Source organism: Plecotus auritus (genome assembly GCF_963455305.1).
Source record: "Plecotus auritus genome assembly, chromosome: 10".
Classification (NCBI taxonomy): Eukaryota; Metazoa; Chordata; class Mammalia; order Chiroptera; family Vespertilionidae; genus Plecotus; species Plecotus auritus.
In genome coordinates, this window is record NC_137785.1 from 19,921,859 (window position 1) to 19,944,393 (window position 22,535).

At 45.7% G+C, this 22,535-nt stretch overlaps 1 protein-coding gene across 3 annotated transcripts in view; it reads right to left on the reverse strand.

Annotated features, from left to right (window-relative positions):
* The window catches only part of HNRNPUL1 (heterogeneous nuclear ribonucleoprotein U like 1), a 41,646-nt gene extending 19,385 nt beyond the window's left edge, over window positions 1–22,261 (reverse strand). The window contains exons 1-8 of one of the 3 annotated variants that reach the window (XM_080644279.1): window positions 21,815–22,261; window positions 16,883–17,005; window positions 14,386–14,542; window positions 12,138–12,211; window positions 10,498–10,637; window positions 7,993–8,092; window positions 6,129–6,241; window positions 891–1,157 (exon numbers count right to left, since the gene is read on the reverse strand). In XM_080644279.1, the coding sequence (XP_080500405.1) occupies window positions 891–1,157; window positions 6,129–6,241; window positions 7,993–8,092; window positions 10,498–10,637; window positions 12,138–12,211; window positions 14,386–14,542; window positions 16,883–17,005; window positions 21,815–22,112 (1,272 nt within the window). In that variant the 5' untranslated portion in view covers window positions 22,113–22,261. Of the gene's footprint in view, window positions 1–890; window positions 1,158–6,128; window positions 6,242–7,992; window positions 8,093–10,497; window positions 10,638–12,137; window positions 12,212–14,385; window positions 14,543–16,882; window positions 17,006–21,694 lie in introns of all 3 variants that reach the window. The other 2 variants (XM_080644278.1, XM_080644280.1) reach the window with 2 other exon arrangements.
* Between the last annotated feature and the right edge of the window lie 274 nt (window positions 22,262–22,535).

Sequence of the window (22,535 nt, forward strand, 5' to 3'; positions counted from 1 at the left end):
TTAAGTGAAAAGGGTCGAATATGAAAATGCTTATACCATAAGATCTCAATTATAAATGTATCTGTGTATGAAATGAGCACTTAGCACGGCAAAAAGAACAGGATAGAATTTAAAACTTTGGCCCTAACCGGTTTGGATCAGTGTCGGCCTGCGGACTGAGGGGGTCCCAGGTTTGATTCCAGTCATGGGCATGTACCTTGGTTGCAGGCACATCCCTAGTAGGGGGTATGCAGGAGGCAGCTGATTGATGTTTCTAGCTCTCTCTATCTCTCCCTTCCTCTCTGTAAAAAATCAATAATAACACACACACACACACACACACACACACACACACACACACACACATAAAATCTAAAACTTTAGAAGTAAACTTATTTATGACTGGTGGAATGAGAAAGTTTAATTTTTTGGAATAAACATAAAGTCACTTATATATCAGAAAAAAAGTTTTGAGAAGATCACCAGTACAGCTTCTGCAGCCAAATCATCCCCAAGGCCAGTTGACATTTTTGTTCTTAGACAGCTTTGAGTGTGAGAAGTTGCACAACTTCCTTGAAGAACACACTCACCAGGAAGTGCCTTCATATCCTCTTCTCCTATTCTAAGATTCTGACCTCACCCAAGGAGCAGTGTGGCAATTTCCCTCTGGAACCTTTCCACGATTTAAGTCTCTTATCATATCCCCTCTCTTTGGCCTAAACCATACCCACAGCCCTCATGTCACTCTCACAGCAGCTTTAAACTTGGTCCAGCCCTGAGGAGTTAGGAGGAAGATTACTCATGCAGGGAGGTGGTTTGCTTTCACCACACTCAGCTGCCATGTCTCCCCTCTGCCTTAGCAGTAAGGTGGCCCAGGAGAGACAGCCATTTAGTCTTCCAGGCCCACTCACCTCACACTCTGCCTTGGTCTTTGGTCCGACAGTGCCCCGGATCCGCTCACTCAGGGGAAGGTGCTGGATGAATGTAAAGCCAGGAAGGACAGAACAGTAGGGCTCTGCCCTCTGCCCGAAGTTGAACTCCACAGCACAATTCTTCACCAGGACATGAGGATAGAGGGCCTGGCCCCCCAAAGCTTCCTTCTGAATTCGGAAAGCAATGCCCATCCACTTCCCATTCTTGGTGAAGGAGAGTTCCACGTCATTTCCACATTCAAAGTCCTAGAAGAAAAAGCCAAAGGAAGAGAACCTTAAGCCAATGCTCAACTGAAGGCACTGGGAACCACAAGTTTGAGAGAGAAGATGCAGAGAGAAGAAATACAGCCAGCTTCCCTGATTTAGCTGTAACCCCATTTCTCAACATACAGATACAATGGGAAGCACCAGGGAACCACTCAGAGAATGTGCCTCCAAACCCTCCTTTTTTAAGACCCAAAGACTGGTGGCTATGAAGCATATAATCTTATACTGGGAAGGCCCAATTATTTAAGCCTTGTGCCTAGCCTGAGATGAAGATGAAGGAATAGGCAATCCTGTCCATCCTCAACTCAAGAGCAGGCTATGAAGAGAACAGATGGAAAGAAAGCCACGGCAGTCAAATCCAGCTCCACAAATGAATTCACTGTTGGTTTGACACATATTCTCCAAGTTCCTGCTCTTCCTGGTACATATGTCTATGGTGATCTGGGCCTAGTGGGGAACCAGATAAGGACACTATCTTAATTGAGTAAGAGTGCTTACAGAGGAGCAATATTCTCTGAAAGGTAGGGACCTGTAAACCAAGTCCTAAACAAAATGAAATGAGCCAAGTTTGGGGAAGGAGGAGAGAGCCATAAAGAGAAGTGTTGTTTGTATACAAATATGGCAGTAAGAGAACACAGGGTCAGACTGGCTGAAGCATAAAGGATGAGGGGGAAGTGATTTCAGTATAGCTGGAGAGCCAGGCAGTGACCAAATACATTCAGTAACTATTCATTGAGTCCGTACTGAGCAGCTGAAGTTTAGTGGTTAAGATCCTGTTTTAGAAGGTAGGCTATTTCAGTTCTACCATTTACTATCAAAAAGGGAAGGCCATGCTAAGATACTATAGTGCACAGGGTTGTTCTGAGGAATAAGTGGGTTAGTGTGTTTATTCCGTAGTGAGCACATAGTGAATAGGGGTTCTCACTCAAAGATGCTAGGCACTATGCTGGGCTGGAGTGTGAGAAGGAGACATGGCTCCTGCCCTTGGCACGTGAGGGTCTCTCTGTCACCTTAGGAGTTAGAGCTTCATGCTGATGGCAGAGCAGAGCCCCTGACCTGTTTCAAATATAGAAGTGGCCTGGTTTTCAAAACTGTTTCAGATCACTTTGGGTACAGGATAGAGGTTTACAATTAAGCTCAAAACCTGGAATTAGACAGCAGAGTGAAGCAAAGTAAAGTTCAGGTTCCTGATTTAAAGTACAAGATGTGGTATTCTTTTCTTGCGACCTGCCCTTTAACAAAGTGAAAGCCCTTTCTCCCAAGGAGTTTTCTCACCACCCTCCTCCATGCTCACAGGGCACAGCTCTATACAGTCCTTCCTATCCGTCACCTCGAAGTGCCTACACAGCTCAAGACCATGCAAGGCAGACGTGTAAACATTTGCCAGACTAAAACCTGCACCAATCCCTGTAGCATGGTCCCTGCCATGTCTTCTCACCTGAGCATAAATGGCCCAGGTCACCTTTGTTCTAACATGAAAATAAACATCATGGGGATTAACCAGCTTTATTACAGAAACTTTTATTACACATAAACCACGTGACAAACCTACTAATGACAGGGCCTCTGTTCAAGAGGCAAGTGTAGTCCTGTTACTCTTGCTAAAAGTCCTAGAGCCACAATTTTTAATACATATATGAAACAACTCACATTTGGGCACAGAGCATTTTTGCCTTCTTAATCTCACTTAATTCTTTATAACAACCTGCAAACGACGCTGGGGAAAAATTATCTCCACAACTTTAGTTGTTAGTGACAGAATTAGGTCAAAAGATCAATTTTACTAATTCTCATTTTAAGGAAAATGGGGTATTATAAAAAGAGTAGGAGCTAATGAGTGGTTGCTATGTGTCAGACACTATGCTATGTACATATGCATTGCCTATGATAGAGGCAGTGTCACTGTTCCCATTATACAGATGAGGAAACTGAGGCTAGAGGTAGTGATTATATCAAGGTCACATGAATTATTGGTGGACTTAGGATTCAAACCCATGTGTTCTTTGTCAAGTCTAACTCTTAAAACACCTACTTAAGTCTTGTCTCTGTTAGCTATTAACTGTCTAGCCCTTGCCAAATTTTGCATTTGGGGGTCTCTGTTAAATAAAATTGTGTGTGTTTGTAAAAAAAAAAAAAAATAATAATAATAATAAAAAATATAAGTCCTGGTACCAGTCCGAGGCCCAATGACCCACAGTCTTTAGGCATGGCATTATTCAGTGTGCCATTTTTGTAGCCTCATCTGTCACATCTCCTTGTTGTCATCCCCAAGGCCCCACCTATTGTTTGAAATGGACTATACTGTTCTCTCTACCTGGAAGGCCATTATGTCCTTTTTATTTTGTGAATGTTGAGAATTCGAGATCTGACACAAGTGTCCTCCCCCAGGTTCCTTCAGGTCACGGATTTTTACACCTCCTCCAACTTCTCACCCTGAGCCTTTTAAAAATTCATGGCATCCTTTGAACAGAGGAAACTGCACGTGGAATCTTAAAAACAGAAGTAGAGATGATGTGGTTGAAGCAAGAGTCAAGGCCTGGAGTTCCAAATTGCCACACACTGACAGAACCTCACACTCAGATGGGACAGAGTCTAGGGAACACTGTCACAGATGGTAACATGTTAAACTGCTGCAACCTCTTTGGAGTGCACTCTTGGTGGTAGATATAAAAACTTAAAAATATATCTTTGACCCAGAAGTTATGCTTTTAGAAATAAACACAACTATATTCCCACAAAAACATATAGATATGCAAACTGCTCACTCCAGCACTGCTAAAAGTGCTCCAGTGGGGAAGTGGGCCACACAGGAGACCATGTGTGGGAATACAAAAAGATCTTGAAAATACTTTGGTAAGTGGGAAAAAGATAAGCTGTCACTGCAGCATCAACCACTCCAGCAAATAACTTTCAGATCCACCAACAGAACTAACCCAGGGTAAACTGACACTTGCATCAGAATACTATACAGACTAGGCAAGAAACTAACCTAATGTTCACTAATAGAGGACTGATTATATAAATATAGTTATCTACATAATGACTACAGATTATACAAAGAACAAAAAAGTCCTCTAGGAAGTGATATAAAAAGATCTCTAGGATATACATTTAAGGAAAAAAAAAAGTAGAATATGTATAAGCTAAGCTGCTTTAGATGAAGATCTGAAGAAGACTTTACATTGTGTACCTTTTTCTATTTCTTGGTGTTTTAGCAAATCATTTAACTATTCAAAAATGTCTTTAACTCAGTTACATCTATATTATCTGTGTAGAAAGGGAGAAATAGCCAAGATTTACTGCTAAATGGAAAAAAATTCCAGGTTTAGAATAGAGTATAAACATGGCTAATTTTTAAGAAGAAAACGTGTTTGGTTTTTTTTATATTTTATTGATTTTTTACGGAGAGGAAGAGAGAGGAACAGAGAGTTAGAAACATCGATGGGAGAGAAACACTGATCAGCTGCCTCCTGCACACCTCCTTCTGGGGATGTGCCTGCAACCAAGGTACATGCCCTTGACCAGAATCGAACCCGGGACCCTTCAGTCCGCAGGCCGATGCTCTATACACTGAGCCAAACCAGTTAGGGCAAGAAAACATGGTTTTTATTAAAAAATACAATGAGGTTATAAAAGATAAAGGAAGACTGAGAAACTGTTTCAGACTAAGGAGACGTGACATGAGAATGCAGTAAGTGATCCTGGATTAGATCCTGAACCAGAAACAAAATTGCTCCAAAGAATATTGTCAAGACAACTGACAAAATTTAAATGTGAACTGAGGAGTAGATAATAGCATTACATCAATGTTAAATTTAATAACTACTGTGGTTAAATGCATGCTGAAGTATCTAGAAATAAAGACATGATATAGGCAACACATTCTCAAATAGGTCCGACAAAATCATATATTTGAGAAAATGGTAAAGCAAATGTTAGAATCTGGACAAGACTCTATGAGAGTTCTTAGGGCTTTTCTTTAAGTTTAAAATTATTTCAAAGTAAGAGGGGAAGAAAAAAAAAAAGAAAAACAACTAAAAGAAGGAGTACATGTGTACAAATCTGAGGGAGGGAGAAAACAAGCCTAAGAGGAAGCATCCACCTGGGCAGCCACCCCTTGCCAGGTTCTCGTGGCACATTTTACAAACATCTATAAATCTTAAACAGTACTAAGTAGGATTTGCTGAGAACACACCATGTGCCAGGCATTATTGTCAGTGCTTCTGAAAGATTAATTTAATGATCCCACATGAAATTCTGAGGTAGGTGCAAAGATTCTCATTTAGAGGAGACTGAAATACAGGGAGGGTAAGCTGCCCATGGCTGTGAGTGGAAGAGCAGGGACTGGGGTTAGGGAGTCTGGTCCCAGAGCTGACAGCCAGAATCTACAGCACTGTCTGGGTCACTGCTCTTGGGGACTGAAGTTTGGCAGCAGCTCAGGCACCCTTTATCTTGTTCTGTTTTATATTCACTCCTGTTCTCCTATGAGGCAGAGCACTGTAGGAAGCCTCCCTCAACCAATGTGAGGTGAAAGAAGAAAGAAGTTTAGGGATGAGATGATGCCAAAGTGGGCAATTGCCAACACCACTATCTTTGAGAGCAGACAGGCTATTTGGCAGCAAAGAAAAACAAGAAATTCCTGGGTTTAGAAAATGTCACTCTGGTATCTAGGAATGGAGGAAGGGTGTGCAAATCAACCCCAAACCTCTTCAAGGTGCCATCTTATAGGTTTGCACAAAAGATCAGGCAGGTAGAATGGTAGATTTATGCACAAAATGATAGCAAACATTCCAGTCTGTCAAAGAGAGACAAAGAGGTATGGCGAGAGTGGCTGGACATGGTGCAGACAATGGACAGAGGTATTCTGAGGGGGAAAAAAAAAAGTCTGCAGGTCCACCTAATAGGACCAACATTTGGTTCTGCCAACTCCCACAGGCTGCCGGCACTCACCGCAAAGCAGCCAATCACATCATTCTCTGCAAACTTGTCTCCGTAGTTTTCAAACCGGCTATTGGTGGACTTCTTCCCAGTGCCTCCATAGCCATAGGAGAAAGGCTCTTCGCCTGATGAAAGAAATAGGCAAAGGCAGGTTAAACCTGCGATGGTCACAACAGCCTTTATGGTTGTCACACACTTTAAAAAAAAATTTTTTTTTTATTGATTTCAGAGAATAAGAGGGGGGGAGAGGGAGAGAGAGAGGGAGGGAGGGAGGAAAAGAGGGAGAGAGAGAGAGAGAGAGAGAGAGAGAGAGAGAGAGAGAGAGAGAGGGAAAGAGAGAGAGAGACATCAATGATGAAAGAGAATCCTGGTCGGCTGCCTCCTGCATACCAGGGATCGAGCCCGCAAGCTGGGCAATGTGCCCTGAACTGGAATCGAACCGTGACCTCCTGGAACCACTGAGCCATGCTAGCCGGGCTGTCACACACTTTTAAGAAAAAAAAACCAAAAAACAAAAAACTTTCTTTACTAGTTTACTCATCAGATGCTTTTGGGGGTGGGGAGGGAGAGGGAAGGTGAGGAAGATTCCATTGATAGGAAGCCCTTCATTGCATATGCAGAACTCCTGAGGGCTTGATGGGTTTAGGTGTTAAGTCTGCGAACAGAAGCAGAACTGAACTGTTCTGCACAGAAAGGGAGAATCTGGAAAGAAAGGGAGGGGAAGAAAGGAGCTGGGATAGAGGAAGGCTGTGTGCTGAAATGCAACCCTTCCCTGTGACACTCAATATTCAGTAAATCTACTAATGGCATCAATTTTTTTGTGCCAGGGGATTTGGGCAGCAAAAAGCCAAGAGGCTGGGTTTTGCTTCTGGAAACCATGAATTCTAACTCCTTGGAAAGACACTGGATTTCCTTAGGCTACAGAACTGGAGGCTACAGCATTCTGACTGAGATCCCAAGAGCCCTGGATGACACCTGGATTATACAGAGATCCTTGGCCAGGAACCCAAGGAGCATCCCTCCAGAAAAGCAGGAGCCAGCAAGCTCAGTTCTTCTATGAACCAGCTGCTTGACCATTCTCAGCTTTGAATCTTCATCTGTATCAACAACCCACCACTTACACATTAAGATTTAGACAAAAATAAAATGAGACATGCAAAAAACATTAATATGTATCAGAACTAAAACTGTACACTCCTTTTGACCTAACACTTTCACTTTCAAGAATCAGTCTTAAGTGAACAGTCAGAACAATTATGTCTCACAGGTTTAGGAGGTTTTTTATTTTTCCTCTATTTGTATGGCCTGAATTTTCACAAGGAACATATATTATTTTTGTAATCAGATGATTATGACCAAGGCAGAAGGTCTCAGCATTGGTTACTGAAATCAGTTACTTGGGGACAGACAGTCTAAGGTCTGGGTTCCTAGGAAAATTCAAAACCTCTCACAGGGTGGTAGCCCCTGCCTCTGCCAACCAGCCCTGCAGGGTTCCCCTGTTCTTTGTTTCCCCTTTTACTCTGAGTTAGGCTCTGGACAGAAAACCCTAGACAGAACTGCACGGGGCTTGAGAAACTTATTTTTATTTCCAACAAGGTTTGAGGACAGGAGATAACTGATCTTTTTTAAAGAGAACTTTGAATCCGCTCCTAAAAGACGGATAAATTTTTCATAGAAAAGTTGTTATAACTGTGGTCCGTCCGGTTGGATCTTGTTTGCCTACACAGGCAATGGAATATACGTAATCCTTATGTCTGTTCCACCCTAGGCTAGTTCTGATGATTTCAACACTGGGAAGAGATTTTTTAGGAAGCACAAGAATCCAGGGATAGAGGCAATTGCTCTTCTCTGGACTGCTTGGCTGCCCTCCCCTTACCTAGCTGGGTGCTGCAGGAGTCAAGGGACCAGCCGATACGGACAACATGTGGGTCAGGCTCTGTGGATGGAAGGTGCTTCACGGAGATTTCCTCATTGATCTGGGGACAGAGAACAAGAGGGCTCAGACTGATTCATTCTCTGGAGGCAAGTGGTTTATGAGGCAATATAGGAAGAAAGTACATAACGCATTGAAAACAGTGATGACTTGCCCGGCCAGTGTGGCTCAGTGGTTGAGCATCTAACCATGAACCAGGAGGTCAGGGTTCGATTCCTGGTCAGGGCATATGCCTGGGTTGCAGGCTCAGTCTCCAGTGGGGGGTATGCAGGAGGCAGCCGATCAGTGATTCTCTCTCATCACTGATGTTTCTATCTTTCTCCTTCTCCCTTACTCTCTGAAATCAATAAAAACATATTATAAAAAACAAAACAAAAAAACAGGGATGACTTTTGTTGTTGGGGAAAAGGCATCTAAGCTGCTCTGAAGCCAGGTCCTCTGAAGGGCTCAGGGAAGTGCAGGACCACAGAGATAGGTTTTTCAAAATAGTTATTTCTATTTACTTAAATACTTTATTGATTTTTAAAGAGGAAGAAAGAGAAACATCGATGTGAACATGAACCATCGATAGGCTGCCTCCTCCACACCCCCTACCAGGGATTGAGCCTGAAACTTGGGCATGTGCCTTGACCAGGAATCGAACTGGCCCGACCAACTGAGTCATACCGGTCAGGGGTCAAAAAACAGTTATTTAGTTCTAACACTTGCTGCAGGGAAACAAGTACTCATAATATTTGGTATAGAAGGGTAAATTGGTTCAATGTCTTTAGAGGGCAATTTGGCAGTCTCCATTTAAAATTGCAAATGCTCAAGGCTGTACAACCCAGCAATTTAGTGTGGCACTATTTATATTGCCAGACACAAACAAATAGAAAAAAAATCCACAAGGCACTGGTCACATTATGGCACATCCAATGAATACGGCACACCACAGATTATGAGAATATGATGCAGCAGTTAAAAAAAACCCACATAGGCCCTAGCTGGTTTGGCTCAGTGGAGAGAGCATCAGCCTGCAGACTGAAGGGTCCCAGGTTTGATTCTGGTCAAGGGCACATGCCCAGGTTGCGGGCTCCATCCCCAGAAGGGGGCATGCAGGAGGCAGCCGATCAGTGATTCTCTCATTGATATTTCTCTCTCTCTGAAATCAGTTAAAAAAAAAAAAAAAAAAAGATAGGATGGTATGGCTTGTTGGTTGAGCATTAACCTATAACCAGGAGGTCACAGGTTCTATTCCTGGTCAGGGCACATCCTGGGTTGCGTGCTTGATCCCCAGTAGGGGGTGTGTAGGAGGCAGCTAATCAATTCAATGATTCTCTCTCACCACTGATGTTTCTATCTCTCTTTCCCTTTCCCTTCCTCTCTGAAATCCATAAAAATATATTTAAAATTGATGGGATAAGAGGGAACTTTGTCCATTTCAATGGCTGTGTTGCTCTATGAGCAGCACACAAAACAACGGGTAACTTACAATCAACAATGTCTAAGAGTCAATGAAAAGCAATAACCCTAGGTCTCAGCTTCTACCTCTAAAAAAATGGAGATAATGGTTTCTATTTCATGATAGCACTGTGAGAATTAATGTGGATATCTGTGTAGAGCTTGGCACCATATCTTATGCATGCAGTATTCCATAAATATTAACTATCATAAATGTTTTGATACATAACGGCGGATACTCAAAAAATTGTTGCCCTAGCCAGTTTGGCTCCGTAGATAGAGCATCAGCTGTAGACAGAAGAGTCGTGGGTTCAATTCAGGTCAAAGGCACATAACTCAGTAGCAGGCTCAATCCGTGGTCCAAGTTGGGGTGCATGCAGAGGCAACCAATCGATGTGTCCCCCTCACATCGATGTTTCTGTCTCTCCCCTTCCTTCCCACTCTAAAAATCAATGGAAAAATAACCTTGGGTAAGAATTAACCAAACAAAAAAGGAAACAAAACCAACCAAAAAATTGTTAATACAAGTTACCTCTGGAGTATACAAAGGGCACAGGGAGGATGTGAGCATAAATTTTGCTTTCCCCCCTATACTGTTCTGTGCCATCTGAAGCCTGATGGCAGAACCTTTCTTTGCCCTGCTCTCCCTCGAGCCTCCCTCTAACTGGTGCTGCTTGAGTTCATTCTTTCTAGCTCAGTTTTCTTCCAAACAACTCCTTTTCTCAATTCTACAAACATGTCACCCCTAGAGTGGTTGGCTGTATAGTATCTGGGTCAAATCCCACCAAGGAAAAATCTGCTTAATGAAGAAATGTATGGTAGGCCTGCTGATACAGTGTTTAGCAATGGTATAGTTCTCTTAAGTTCACTGTACTTTTTAAGCATGGACACAAAGTCTATGCTCAATCAAATCTCTTAAAATTGTGGTCTGGCCAAGGCGGCTGATGGAAGGCTATTCCAAAGGATGAACCTACTTTCTGCCCCATCCCCTCCGTTGTTTCCACTCACCTTCATCTCAAAGCACACACGGCCCCTTCTGACCCCATAGCTGGCACGGGCTCCTGACCACAGGTATGCAAAGCCCTCAATTGTAAGCGGGTAGCCACTACTCCGGTCTCGGGCCACCTTGAAGTGGAGGTCACAGTTATCTGTGGAGGATAAAGCCTGGAGTTTGGTTGATGTTTTAAAGGTCCCAGAGAGACATGCTCAGGCAAAAATTAAGTTCCTTCAGAATGTTAACGAGGAGTACACAAGCTGACACATTGTGGGGAAAGGCTCATGAGAAACCAGCCACACCGCCTAGCCAATCTCCCTTTCAGTAGAAAGGGTACGGACTACTGCAAACTGGCCTGCACAGGATCAAAGCAGCCACTTCACATAGAAACTGGGGTCCTTCACCTGGATGGGGTCCAAAGATAGTCATTGGGAGGCACCTTTGGAAATTGCACACAAAAGTCTTTTACAAAGATGTACACTTGTTAGGGTTAGGGTCCATATCCCCACCAATTTCAAAGGCTTTTATAATGATAAAAAAGACCAATCCCCACTGCCATTCACTTCAACCATCTCCCTGTGCTAACACTATCAATAAGGAAGTCAGACTCCCACCTCCAACAGCTGCACAAATATCTGACCCTGATTCACACATGACAAGGCACATAGGCTCCCACCTCCTCTTGTAGGCCTAGGACTAGCCTGCTGTAGCTCAGACTCTTCCCACTCAAGGAGCCAGCCATGCCTCTAAGTATCTTTCCTGACCCCATCCAGCTGCTCTCTTTTCTCTAAAGGCTAAATGCCATGGTCTGCACATATGGCATTTGATCAGAGGCTGCTTCATGGACCACTGCCACCCAATACTTCAAAAAAACGATTAGCTTTACTATGGATATACTGTTTTTGAGATCTTGTGATAGAAGGAACTGTGAAATGGCTTTATCTTCTGAAAGCATGTAGCCACTGCTCTCTAAATAAGAGCTATGCGACAAAATACATTAATTAATTGTTATTTACTTTTTGCTGTTGAAAAGTCCAGTGTTTTTAGACCTGGGTGCATTTAAAAATTCAGATTCACAGTCTCTACCATTTTGATTCTGTCTTAGGAGGTCTGAAGAAGGACAGGACCTGTATAATCATTCCTCTAAGATATGTAGTCAAGGGAAAAGCCACTTATCCAGTGGAAAGAAAACTGAACTGGAGGACAAACAGCAGGGCTGGCCAGGTTAATGCCTCAGAGGACAAAGTGGCATTGGTTTCACCAGGAACGTGAGCAGCTAATGGAAACTGGTTGCCAAAGAGTTAAGTTTCCCTAGAAGCACTCAGGTTCCCTTCCTGATTAGATTATAACCTCCAGTGTGTACAGGGTGTTCAGGGGTTTCCAAATTGCTCTCACATCCTTCCTCTGCAGTGTCATTAGAAGTCCTTTGAGGTATTAGAGTAGGATTACTCCTCCATGAAGAGAAGCTCAGAGAAGTAGAATGACTTGCTCAGGATTCCACAGTTTGAGCTGGGAGCAGATCTTGTCTCCAAACCAGCACCCTATTTGGACTTACACTGGCTCTGGATGGTCCTGGGCAGAGATTCTGTGAAGGTCAAGGCAATTTACAAATAGTAACTGGAAGGCAGAATCAGATAGGCACACAAGGACTCACATGTGTCGATGGCAACAAGGGTGTCATCAAAATCATCTTCATCCTCTTCAGCAGGAGGCTGAGGAGACCGACCCCTGTGTCAGAAATAGGGGTTAAGTCACATGAGAACAGATGAATGAGCGCAGAGGAAGAGAAATGAAGGTTCTGCTGGAATGTACAAGTGGCCTTCCTGCATTTCAATTTGTTCCCACAGAGGTTAGCAAAAAACAAACAAAAAACCCCCAACCCTCATTAATCCTACATCCTTGCAATGAGAGCAATGATTGTTAACTCCTAGGATGGGGACAGGGATCAGAGAGGGCATGCTCTGCTAAAGAGGGCCATCAAGAGTCATTTAGAGAACTTTTTCAAAGAGACTCTTCTCTCACAACCCACGATTCTGACCCATAACCTCTGCATGCCTCCATACTCAAGTGCTACTGAAGAGAGGCTGTGGTAGCCCAAAGGGTATTGGACAAGGAAGGGGAATGTGCAAAGGCTTGGATCAGGGGTCCTCAAACTACGGCCCGCGGGCCACATGCGGCCCGCCGAGGACATTTACCGGCCCGCCGGGTGCTGCTGCCTGTCCTGCTTAGCAGCCAACTCGTCCTGGGCCCGCAGTGCACATAGAAATTTGTTCATAGTTTTTTTTTTTAAACTACAGTCCGGCCCTCCAACGGTCTGAGGGACAGTGAACTGGCCCCCTGTTTAAAAAGTTTGAGGACCCCTGGCTTGGATAAACCTCAGTAATTACAATGTATTCACATATCAGGCTTCCTAAAACTTCACATCTGAAAGGATATGAAATGACCCATATTTTGTCTTTGTCTTTCAAAAATGTCCTAAATTATGAACAACATTCATCTTCCTAGCAAAACATGAAAGGGGACTATATTAAAATACTGCTGGTTTCTAACATGTAGGGGAAGTGGTAGAAGGGTGAGTCTAATGCCCAGGGTCCTGCCTGGGACAGTCTGGATGACCCTAGTGCACTGTATGCCCAAATCAGGCACCCCATGTCCATCTGGCTACAGGCACTCCCTCAGCAGCAGGCTTTCCTCTGGTGGAGTGCCTTCCAGCCCTGCCAGTCCAGGGCTAGTACAGAGCCTGATCAAAGAAGGAGCTCATCACACGGTGAGTCCACTCTATTATGCTTTCCCTGCCAGCCTGGACCAGAGCAAGCTCTCCTCCTCTGCTCTGTGGGGCAATGGAAGAAACTCAGGAGAGTTCCATGTCCTAATTTTAGTCATAGCCCATGAGACCCAGGCCCTGTTTTAAAAAGAGTCGCAGCTACTTAGAAGATGGTTCAGTGGATAGAGCGTCAGGCTGAGGAGTGAAGAGTCCTGGGTTTGATTCCAGTCAAGGGCACATGCCCAGGTTACAGGCTTGATCCCCAATAGGGGGTGTGCAGGAGGCAGCCAATCAATAATTCTCTCTCATCATTGATGTTTCTCTCTCCCCCTCTCCCTTCCTTTCTGGAAAAAATAAAATGGTTTAAAAGAAGAAGATGGACTCCCCCAGGTAGGAAACAAAATGTGTCATATGACTAGTCCAGATGAATAGAGGAATGGTCATTCCTACTTTCTGTGATTAGAAAAGGCTTCATATAGGAACTGAAGGAGGGTAGGAAGAAGTAGGACTGGACTTAGGGTGAAGGGAGGGGGAGGGCTTATCAGAAAAGGGAAAAAGCAAATGATCAGGACAGAGAGGCCCTGCCCTCCTGTGAACTTCTAACACTCACACTCACCCTGACTACTGTGGCTCACTTGTGCATGTGTCTGTCTGAGTCCCTTCATTGGCAACAACAGAAAGACAAATCCACTGTCCAAACAATCTCTTTCCCCAGTGTCCAACCCAGGGGTGAAAGCACTATGAGCACTGACAACGAATGAATGAGTAAATGCATGAAGGGAATGTGTTTGAGAGAAGGGTGAGGAAATAGATCTTTTTTTTTTTTTTCTAATCAAGGGATACTGAGCAGCCATTATGAACAGGACACTATGCAGGACTGGAGGGCAATGGGGCAAAGGACTGAAAAGGTAGGCTGTTATCTTACTCGTGAAAGGCTAAGATGTTTGGTACAGGAAGGACCAAAAGTTTTGGGAAGCTGAATTTGATAGTGAGTGCAGGAAGAACTGGGAGGAGAGTGCAAGAGCAGTGAGAACCCTGCTCTGCCTGCTCCTCTTGGTTAGCACAAAGGCCCTAGCAGGCACTGGACTAGACATAGAGACGTACTGGAACAAGGATGACTACTGCATCACACTCTCACCTCCTATCCTCTCGGTGCTCGAAGTACCCCCTTCCCCGGTTTTCTTCATAAGGCCTCTTGCGACTCTGGAATTGTTGTCTGTCTGGCTTGAATTGAGATGCTTCAGGTGGGAGGAAGTTGGTGGGTGGTTCTTGCTTCATCTCTGTCTTCCCTTCCACTGTCGGGACAATTCCAGATGGTCAAGACACTCAGAAACTCCTCAGTTATCAGTTTTCTGGTCCCCTTTACCTTAGGAGATGCTGGCAGGATCCTGACTGCATTGATAAAGGGCTGGGCACAGGCAGCTTGCTGTGTTCAACGGAAGCCTGCTAAGGGAGCCAGAAGGCTATACTGAAGAATAGGGTTAGGACAAAGGGAGGCTGGGGAAGGCTGGCCAGGCATATCAGCACTGGCAGTTGATGAGATGACAGTTGCCAGATAACTCTTAGGCTTCATGGGGAGGTAGAAGGGATTTCAGCACTAAATAACAAGCTCTCTAAAGACCTACCTAAAGCTGGCATGGTTGCCTTTGGCTAATCTGCCAAAGGGCCTATGACAGTTGGCAACCACCTTGGCCTGCACCCAGCGGGAGGGATCCCTAGAGGAGGACTTCTAAGATCCCTTTAACCTGAGATTTCACAAGTCCATTCAATTTCTCCTCCCAAAGAATTGCTCCATCTCAGTTCTTATAAAGCTCCTTCAATCTTACAAGGGAGGGTGGGGAAGGTCCATTCAACAGCGTATTGTCATCCTGCAGCTAACTCCACTGGCTTTAATCACGCCAGAAGGGAGGATCTTCACTTAACACACTGCAGATGGATCACGAGAATTCTTGCTTCCTATTACATAGTGTTTTACAAAGTATCATACTTTAAAAAGATATTAGCTTGTAAGAACATGTAATAAATAACTTCAAAATGAAATGGGTATTTAATTTTAAAGCGTGCCTTTAACATTTACGTAAAATGTTTTTTGTACTGGTTCAATAGAAACTTATCTGGCCACTGGGTAAAGCTAGCAATAAAACTACTGGTCCGCAATGTGTTAAGCCAGCCCTCAGGTGTGATGGCCTCAGTGAATCTTCCTGAGTAAAAAGTCAGGATGGGATAATGTGCTGTGGACCACAGGAATGTCCCAATCTTAGGCAGACTCCAAGAATCAGTGCCTAATCAAGAGCAAACCCTGGATTCAACCTAACCTTACTTCTTTCCACAGCATCTATACCTGATGCTGTAGATGACTTATGTCTACTTGTCTCAGCAGGCAACCCAAGACCACCTTGGATCATGCCCTAGTTTTGGCATGCAGACCAAATTTCTCAGAGAAGTTCTCTAGGGCAGGGATGGTGTTCACCCATCTGACGAGGGCCTCCCTAGTTCTCAGAACAACACTGAGCTCACAGGAGGCCCTGATAAATGACTGTCGATAATAACACAAAAAATACTCTCCTTGGGCCAAATGATACCACAAGTCTCACAGAGCCTGACATAAATCTGCAGTTAAACCTACAATTATTAAAATCCTGACCCACCCACAAGAAATGTCTGGGGATTTTACTTTGTGGATGAACCAGAATGGAATTACATAGAATCAACTAGATTCACTATGGCACTGGGGCCACAAAACAGTGAAAGGAGCACAAGACTAGGAGTCAGTCCAGGCTCTGTCATTACTCAAGAGTGGGACCCAGTTTTCCAAACAGTAGGACACAAATGCAGTGTCTCAGGAGCCAGTTTCCTAGGTTCTAACCCAAGCTCTACCATCAGACAAGCCACATCCCCAATCTATAAAACAGGGAGAGAACTGGATTACATGTGTTTCCCAAACTGGCATAATGAAAATCTTTGTTCTGCAAAGATATATTTACATGTTTAGGAAATCCTGGGCTTAAACCACATGACAGAACTTTTTTCAATCCAGGACTTCTCAGAGCTTTTAATGCTCTAATGAGCACAGTGACTCTCCCAGAGGTGATAAAGTATATGCGTATTTCCAGATATGTTTGGCCAAGAAACCCTTTCTGAGAAGTCCCTAATGACATCTCCTGGAACGATATTTTTCGGAGCATGGGAAATACCTGACTAGATTTAGAAGGTCCTTTCTGGCTTCCACATTTGAAGATTCTAAATAAGACCCAAGTATCTGCTTCCAGGTCTAAATTTTCCAATGTGCTGACACTAACATCTAAAAACATAGCCATGAAGACTCCCCTCTTCTAATACCTTAATACCTGGAAGTGGGACTGTGTTCTTTCTTTTAAAAGAATCTTGCCAGAGTGACAAAGCCCAAATGGAAGATGCAAAGTCTCTCTGGAAAGATGGGATCTATGTAGAGGGTAAGGGCCACGTATACAGGGTGCGGCAAAAGTAAGTTTACAGTTGTGAGCATGCAAAATACAGAGTTTATTCTTATATTATTTATTATTGTATTTTCCATACAAAAAATTGTAAACCCACTTTCCCCCTACCCTATAGATTCCATTTCCCTCTAAAGAGATGCACCATGTGTGCTTTCCTACCTGGGCGATAGGCCTGCTGCTGCTCCATTTCCAGTGGTCTTCTCTCATAGCCTGACTCGTTCTCTTGTTTGATGACCTGAGTCTCATAGAATTGGTTCTGCCTGGTAATATTGTCCATGACATCTTAAAACAAAAACCAGACATTTAGAAGGGTTCTTCTTGGGACTAGAGGTGGCTTTTTTATGCTACCTAGGGACAGTCAGTCTGCCAGAGGCTAAACTGTGTGACAACACCTTCCGATGGAAACCTATCTGGGCAGTCAGCAGTCCCAGCTGCCTGAGGACATGCTCTCTTGCGCCACAAAAGGTTGAACATCCATCTGTGACTGGGTTCTACAGAATCTCAATATAGAAAATCAATGGAAGCATTACTGCTCTGGTTGAAGCAAGGAGTCAAGAAGATCAGAGAAGGGGCCCAACTTGCCCTTGCCCTATAAGACTCTACTCCAGGGTGGAAGGCAACTCAACAGGCACATAGTAAGTACCCTGTAGAGCACAGTTGAAAAATCACAGGCCTACTGGGGCAGGGAGAGGGGGTACAAGGCAGGCTGGAGGGGGCTAATGGGGGATAAAAGGGGACATACGTAATACTTTCAACAATAATTATTTTTTAAAAAAGAAAAGACCATAGGCCTAGCTGTTCTGCGACAAGTTATAGTGCTTAGGGAGCTACCTTTAGGGAACAACCTTTAAGTTTAGAGCACAGGCACAGGACCTAAATAGACAGTTCTCCAAAAACGACAGACAAATGGCCAAGATACATATGAAAAAATGTTCAATGTCACTGATCATCAGGAGATGCAAATTAAAATGACAATGAAGTATCACTTCACACCTGTCAGAATGGCTACCATTAACAAATCAACAAACAAGTGCTGGTGAGGTTGTGGAGAAAAGTAACCCTAGTACATGGATGGTGGGAATGCAGACAATCACTATGGGAAACAGTGTGGAATTTCCTCAAAAAAGTAAAAATGGAACTGCCATTTGACCCAGTGATCCCACTTTCAGGAAAACATCCTAAGAATCCTGACACTAATCAGAAAGAATATATGCACCCCTATGTTCATTGCAGCATTATTTACAATAGCTAAGATCTGGAAACAGCCCATGTGCCCATCAGTAGATGAGTAGATAAAAAAGATGGTATATTTATACCATGGAATACTGTGCAGCTGCAAAAAAGAAGGATCTCTTATTCTTTGAGACAACACGGAGGGACCTGGAAAGTACTACCAGGGGTCCTCAAACTACAGCCCGCTGAGGACATTTATCCAGCCCGCCGGGTGCCACTGCCTGTCCTGCTTAGCAGCCGACTCATCCCGGGCCCGCAGTGCGCATAGGAATTTGTTCATAGTTTTTCTTTTAAACTATAGTCCGGCCCTCCAACGGTCTGAGGGACAGTGAACTGGCCCCCTGTTTAAAAAGTTTGAGGACCCCTGTAACTACGCCAAGAGAAATAAGCCAGTCAGAGAAAGACAACTATCACATGATCTCATTTATATGTAGGATCTAAAGAACAAAATAAACTGACAAACAAAATAGATCCAGAGACATGGAAGCATACAACAGACTGATGATTGGGGGGGGGGGGGGGAAGGGGAGGAATTAACCAAAGAATTTATAAGCAAAACTCATGGACTCAGACAATAGTGTGATGAAGGCCTGGGGGGGGGGGGGGGGAAGGGGGGAGAAGAAAAGGGGACATTGTAATACTTTCAATAATAAAGATAAATTTAAAAAATAAAAAAGGTTGTTTAGAGCACAAATCAGTTCCCAGCCCAACTTAATATTCCCACCTGCACAACTAACCCTCCTAAAGACTGTCCTCCACCCTGCCAATAGCTGCAAAGATAAGGGGTAACCGTCTCAGCTGAAGGGGAAATGGGGAGAAAGGAAAGGAATTGTTAAGAAAACAGGAATCATGTCCTGAAATATTTGGAGTTAGGTAGGAAGAGTTCTGGGAAGGTGTCTTGTGGGCCCAGCAGCTTAGCTGAAGGATGGTAAGAATAACAATATTAACTATTCATGGAGTGCATACTACACACCAGACCCTGGGATACAGATGAGAATAAACTTGCTCCACTGAAGCCTCCAGTTTAAGAAAGACATACCCACATTAAACAAATACTTACACACACAAAAAGTAATTATGACTGTGTTAAGGGCTACAAAGAAGTACCAGGAGCTAAGACTGGGATTCAGATGAGTGATGAGGATGGAGAAAACATTCCTGGGATTGGGGTAACACATGTGAAAGCTCACAGGTGAGACTAAAACCAGAGTACCAAGCCTGAAATTCCCTCAGGAACCTTGCAGTCAAACCCAGAAAGAAGTTTGGAAACCTAGGATGAGCTGCAAGCAGGCTCTCCACCCCAGGGGCAAGCTTGGCTAGGTGCCTCTAGGGCCCTATGTGACTGTGCCGGGACCTGTGAGGCACAACCATAGCGAAGGAGAGACTATTCTGCCATTTGCTAACTGACTGGATCCTTTCTCAGAGGACAAATACATCTGGGCCAGTGCTCGGCAAACTCATTAGTCAACAGAGCCAAATATGAACAGTACAACGATTGAAATTTCTTTTGAGAGCCAAATTTTTTAAACTTAAACTATATAGGTAGGTACATTGTTATTAACTTATCTAGGGTACACCTAAGCTGGCCTTTGCTAAAAACTCAAGGGGCCAAAGAGCCGCATGTGGCTCGCGAGCCGCAGTTTGCCGACCACTGATCTGGGCACAAACCAGGTGCGGCTCAAAGGGAGGAAAGTCACAGATAACATGGCTTGTAACAGGTCTGTTTACCAGAACTGAAGAATGCTTGGAGGGAGGCATGAAGAGGGCTCAAAGGGTTTTGTTATAGGGGACAGGGGAGAGAGAAAGAGCCTGTCTCCTTAACTGGAACACTGGATGCCCCTTCAAACCATTCTGTTTCTCTCAGACTCCAAGCATAGTGCTCTTCCCACAAAGCCTCACACCTCTTCCAGAGAATCTCTCCTGGGCCCACAGAGGCAGCCTTGCCGAGAGGCACTGATTCTGGGGTCCTTCTCCCCTCTCTAAAACATCCACCTCCTAGTACTAAGCTCCTTAAACAAGTGATCTCATTCCTAGCTATCCAGGGGGGCACTATTATCATCCCTATCTTACACACAAGGAAACCAGGACTCACGGAGGTGAAGTAACTTGTTCAAGTCATGGAACCCTATTTGAAACAAAGCCTGTCTTGAATCTAGAGTCTGTACTCTGAAGCACCTAATTCACTTCCCTGAGCCACCTCTGGCCACTGGCCCTTCTTCCCAGGCATTCCTGCAGGGGCTCTCCTGCCCTAGACCTGCATGTGGGCCACTCACTCCGTTCTTCACAGAGCTCTGCAATGGAGAGTATTCTTCCCAGCATTTGGGTCCTGGACAACCCCCAGGCCACCTTCCACCCAAAATCTACACTCAAGTTGCACCCCTCCAGGAGATCCCATCTCTCATGAACAAGTAAGTACCCAATATTAACCCCAAATCTTTTCTCTCCCCTGACCTCCTTATTCTTCTCATTCTCTTAGCCCCAAGGCCCAGGGTGCCCTCTTTTCAAAGAAATAACCACAAACCCTGGATGCCAGAGTCCCTTCTACTTACTCCTTAACCTCTCTGATCCCCGTTCCCCATTCCTGCTAGAAAGCCACCCTTTTCTAACTCCAGATTTACTCCCTCCCACCCCAAGGTTTCCTCTCTTCAGACAATCGCAGATCTGTCCTATCCCTCATTCCCAGTCATACCTTCTGAGTGCTGCGGAGGTTCCCTGCTACCTCTTCAGCCACACACAAGCCCTCAATCCCCAGGCACACCACTTTGGGGACCAAGACCTCTTTGGGAGACGCTCAGCCCCAGAAACACTCCCTCCAAGCACCCAACACCCCCACCCCCCTTTTCTCCTCCTTCCACATCGTACACACACTCCCCTTCCCCATATTTACTAGATCAGCTACACACTCCTGTGCTGGACACAAGGATCCTGTCCCCCAGATACTCCTACTTGTTATCTGCCCCACCCCAACCACCTTGTTTCCCATTCAGTTAATCCAAGACCATTCAGCGCTGGCCACTGAGTGGTCGGTCCTCAGAGCCTTGTCATCTCTAGATCTTTAGGTCCCGAGTCCAGTGAAGCATCCTTTCCTCCCTTGCCAGCTTCTGGACACTAGGACTCCCTATGCCTCCTCTAGACGTCAACCAGGTCTCCAGGTTTCCCAACACCAAATACCCCTGCCTCAAGGTTAGCCTTCAGCTCTGACCTCAGAGTCCCCAGGCCATCCTCACTCAGACAGATGTGGGTCCCCCACAGTCCAGTCACAGGGGGGTCTCCCACATCCCCCAAATGCTCACCAGCTAAATGCCAGAGCACCCTTCAGATTCTCCCCGGCCAGACATCACCACCCTCATCTCACCAGCCCTTCCTAGGAAATGAGACTTCCTGTTACCCCATCCAGCAGCAAACTCCAGGATCCTCCATCCTCAAGACACTCCCAGCCCTGGACACCTGGTCATTCCTTCCCCAGCCCTGAAAACACGGCTCCCAGGGTCCAACCCACAAGCTGGGCTAGCACAGCCCCCAAGTCCACCCAGCTCCAAACCGTAGGATCACCATTTCCAAGACCCTCCAAGAGACAACCTCTTGTTCTTCCGACTCCCTTCCCAGGAACCACGGCTTCGGGTCTCCCAGCCCTAGGCTCCAGAATCCTCCACAACCGCCCCCACCCCCAGTTTTCCTCATCTCCGAAACTGAGAGCCCCCACTCCCAGTCTCTCCAGCACCAAATGCCAGGACCCACCCTTCGGTTGTCCCGAGGCCCTGGTCCCCAGATCCTTTTCAGCGGCGGGTAGCGGGATCCCACAGCCCTTCCTCGGCCTGGACTCTAGACTCCCCGGCCCCCCGCCCCGCGCACTCTCACAATGTCCGTCCGGCCCCGAGTAGCCGCCAGGTTCCGGATGCGGCTGCAGCCCCGGCGGCGGCGGTGGCTGCGAGGTCTCTTCCAGCTGGGAGCCCCCCTCGGTCTCGACCTCTTCGTTATTGTGCCCAGGTATCGCCGGTTCCTCCTCGGCCTCGAGCTCCCGCTCGTCTTCGGGCTCCTCGGCCTCCAGCGCCGCCTGCAGCCGCTCAGCAAGCTCGGCCTTGAGGCCCCGAGTGTCCAGGCCGCGGCGCTGCAGCTCCTCCCGAAGTTCGTTCACCTTCAGACGGCGCACATCCATGGCCCGGGCCCCCGGGGTGGCCCCCGAGCCCGGCCCGGCCTCCCAGGGCTCTGTCCCCCTTAAACCTTTACTGTCAGGAGACGAGGGGGAAAAGGGGGGGCTCACTCCAATGGCGGCGGCAACTCAAAATGGCCGCCGCCACCTCCCCCTCCTCCCTGGCTCCATGCTGTGCAACACGGGTGCCAATTGGCCACTGCCTGGGAGCAACGGGCGCGGGCCCGAGACTCGGCCAATCAGAAAGTGCCTTTCAAAAGCTGGTCAATGAAAGCGCGCAGGAGCTGCCGGGGAGGAAGCGTTGGCCTACGTCGATTCAGCGACCCCAGTGGAGGGCGGGAAGAGACGGGAGGCGGAGCGCGCGGTGATTGGGTAGCGACCCTGCACTCATTCCCGTAGGGTCGAATGAGGGAAAGGGAGTAAGAATTT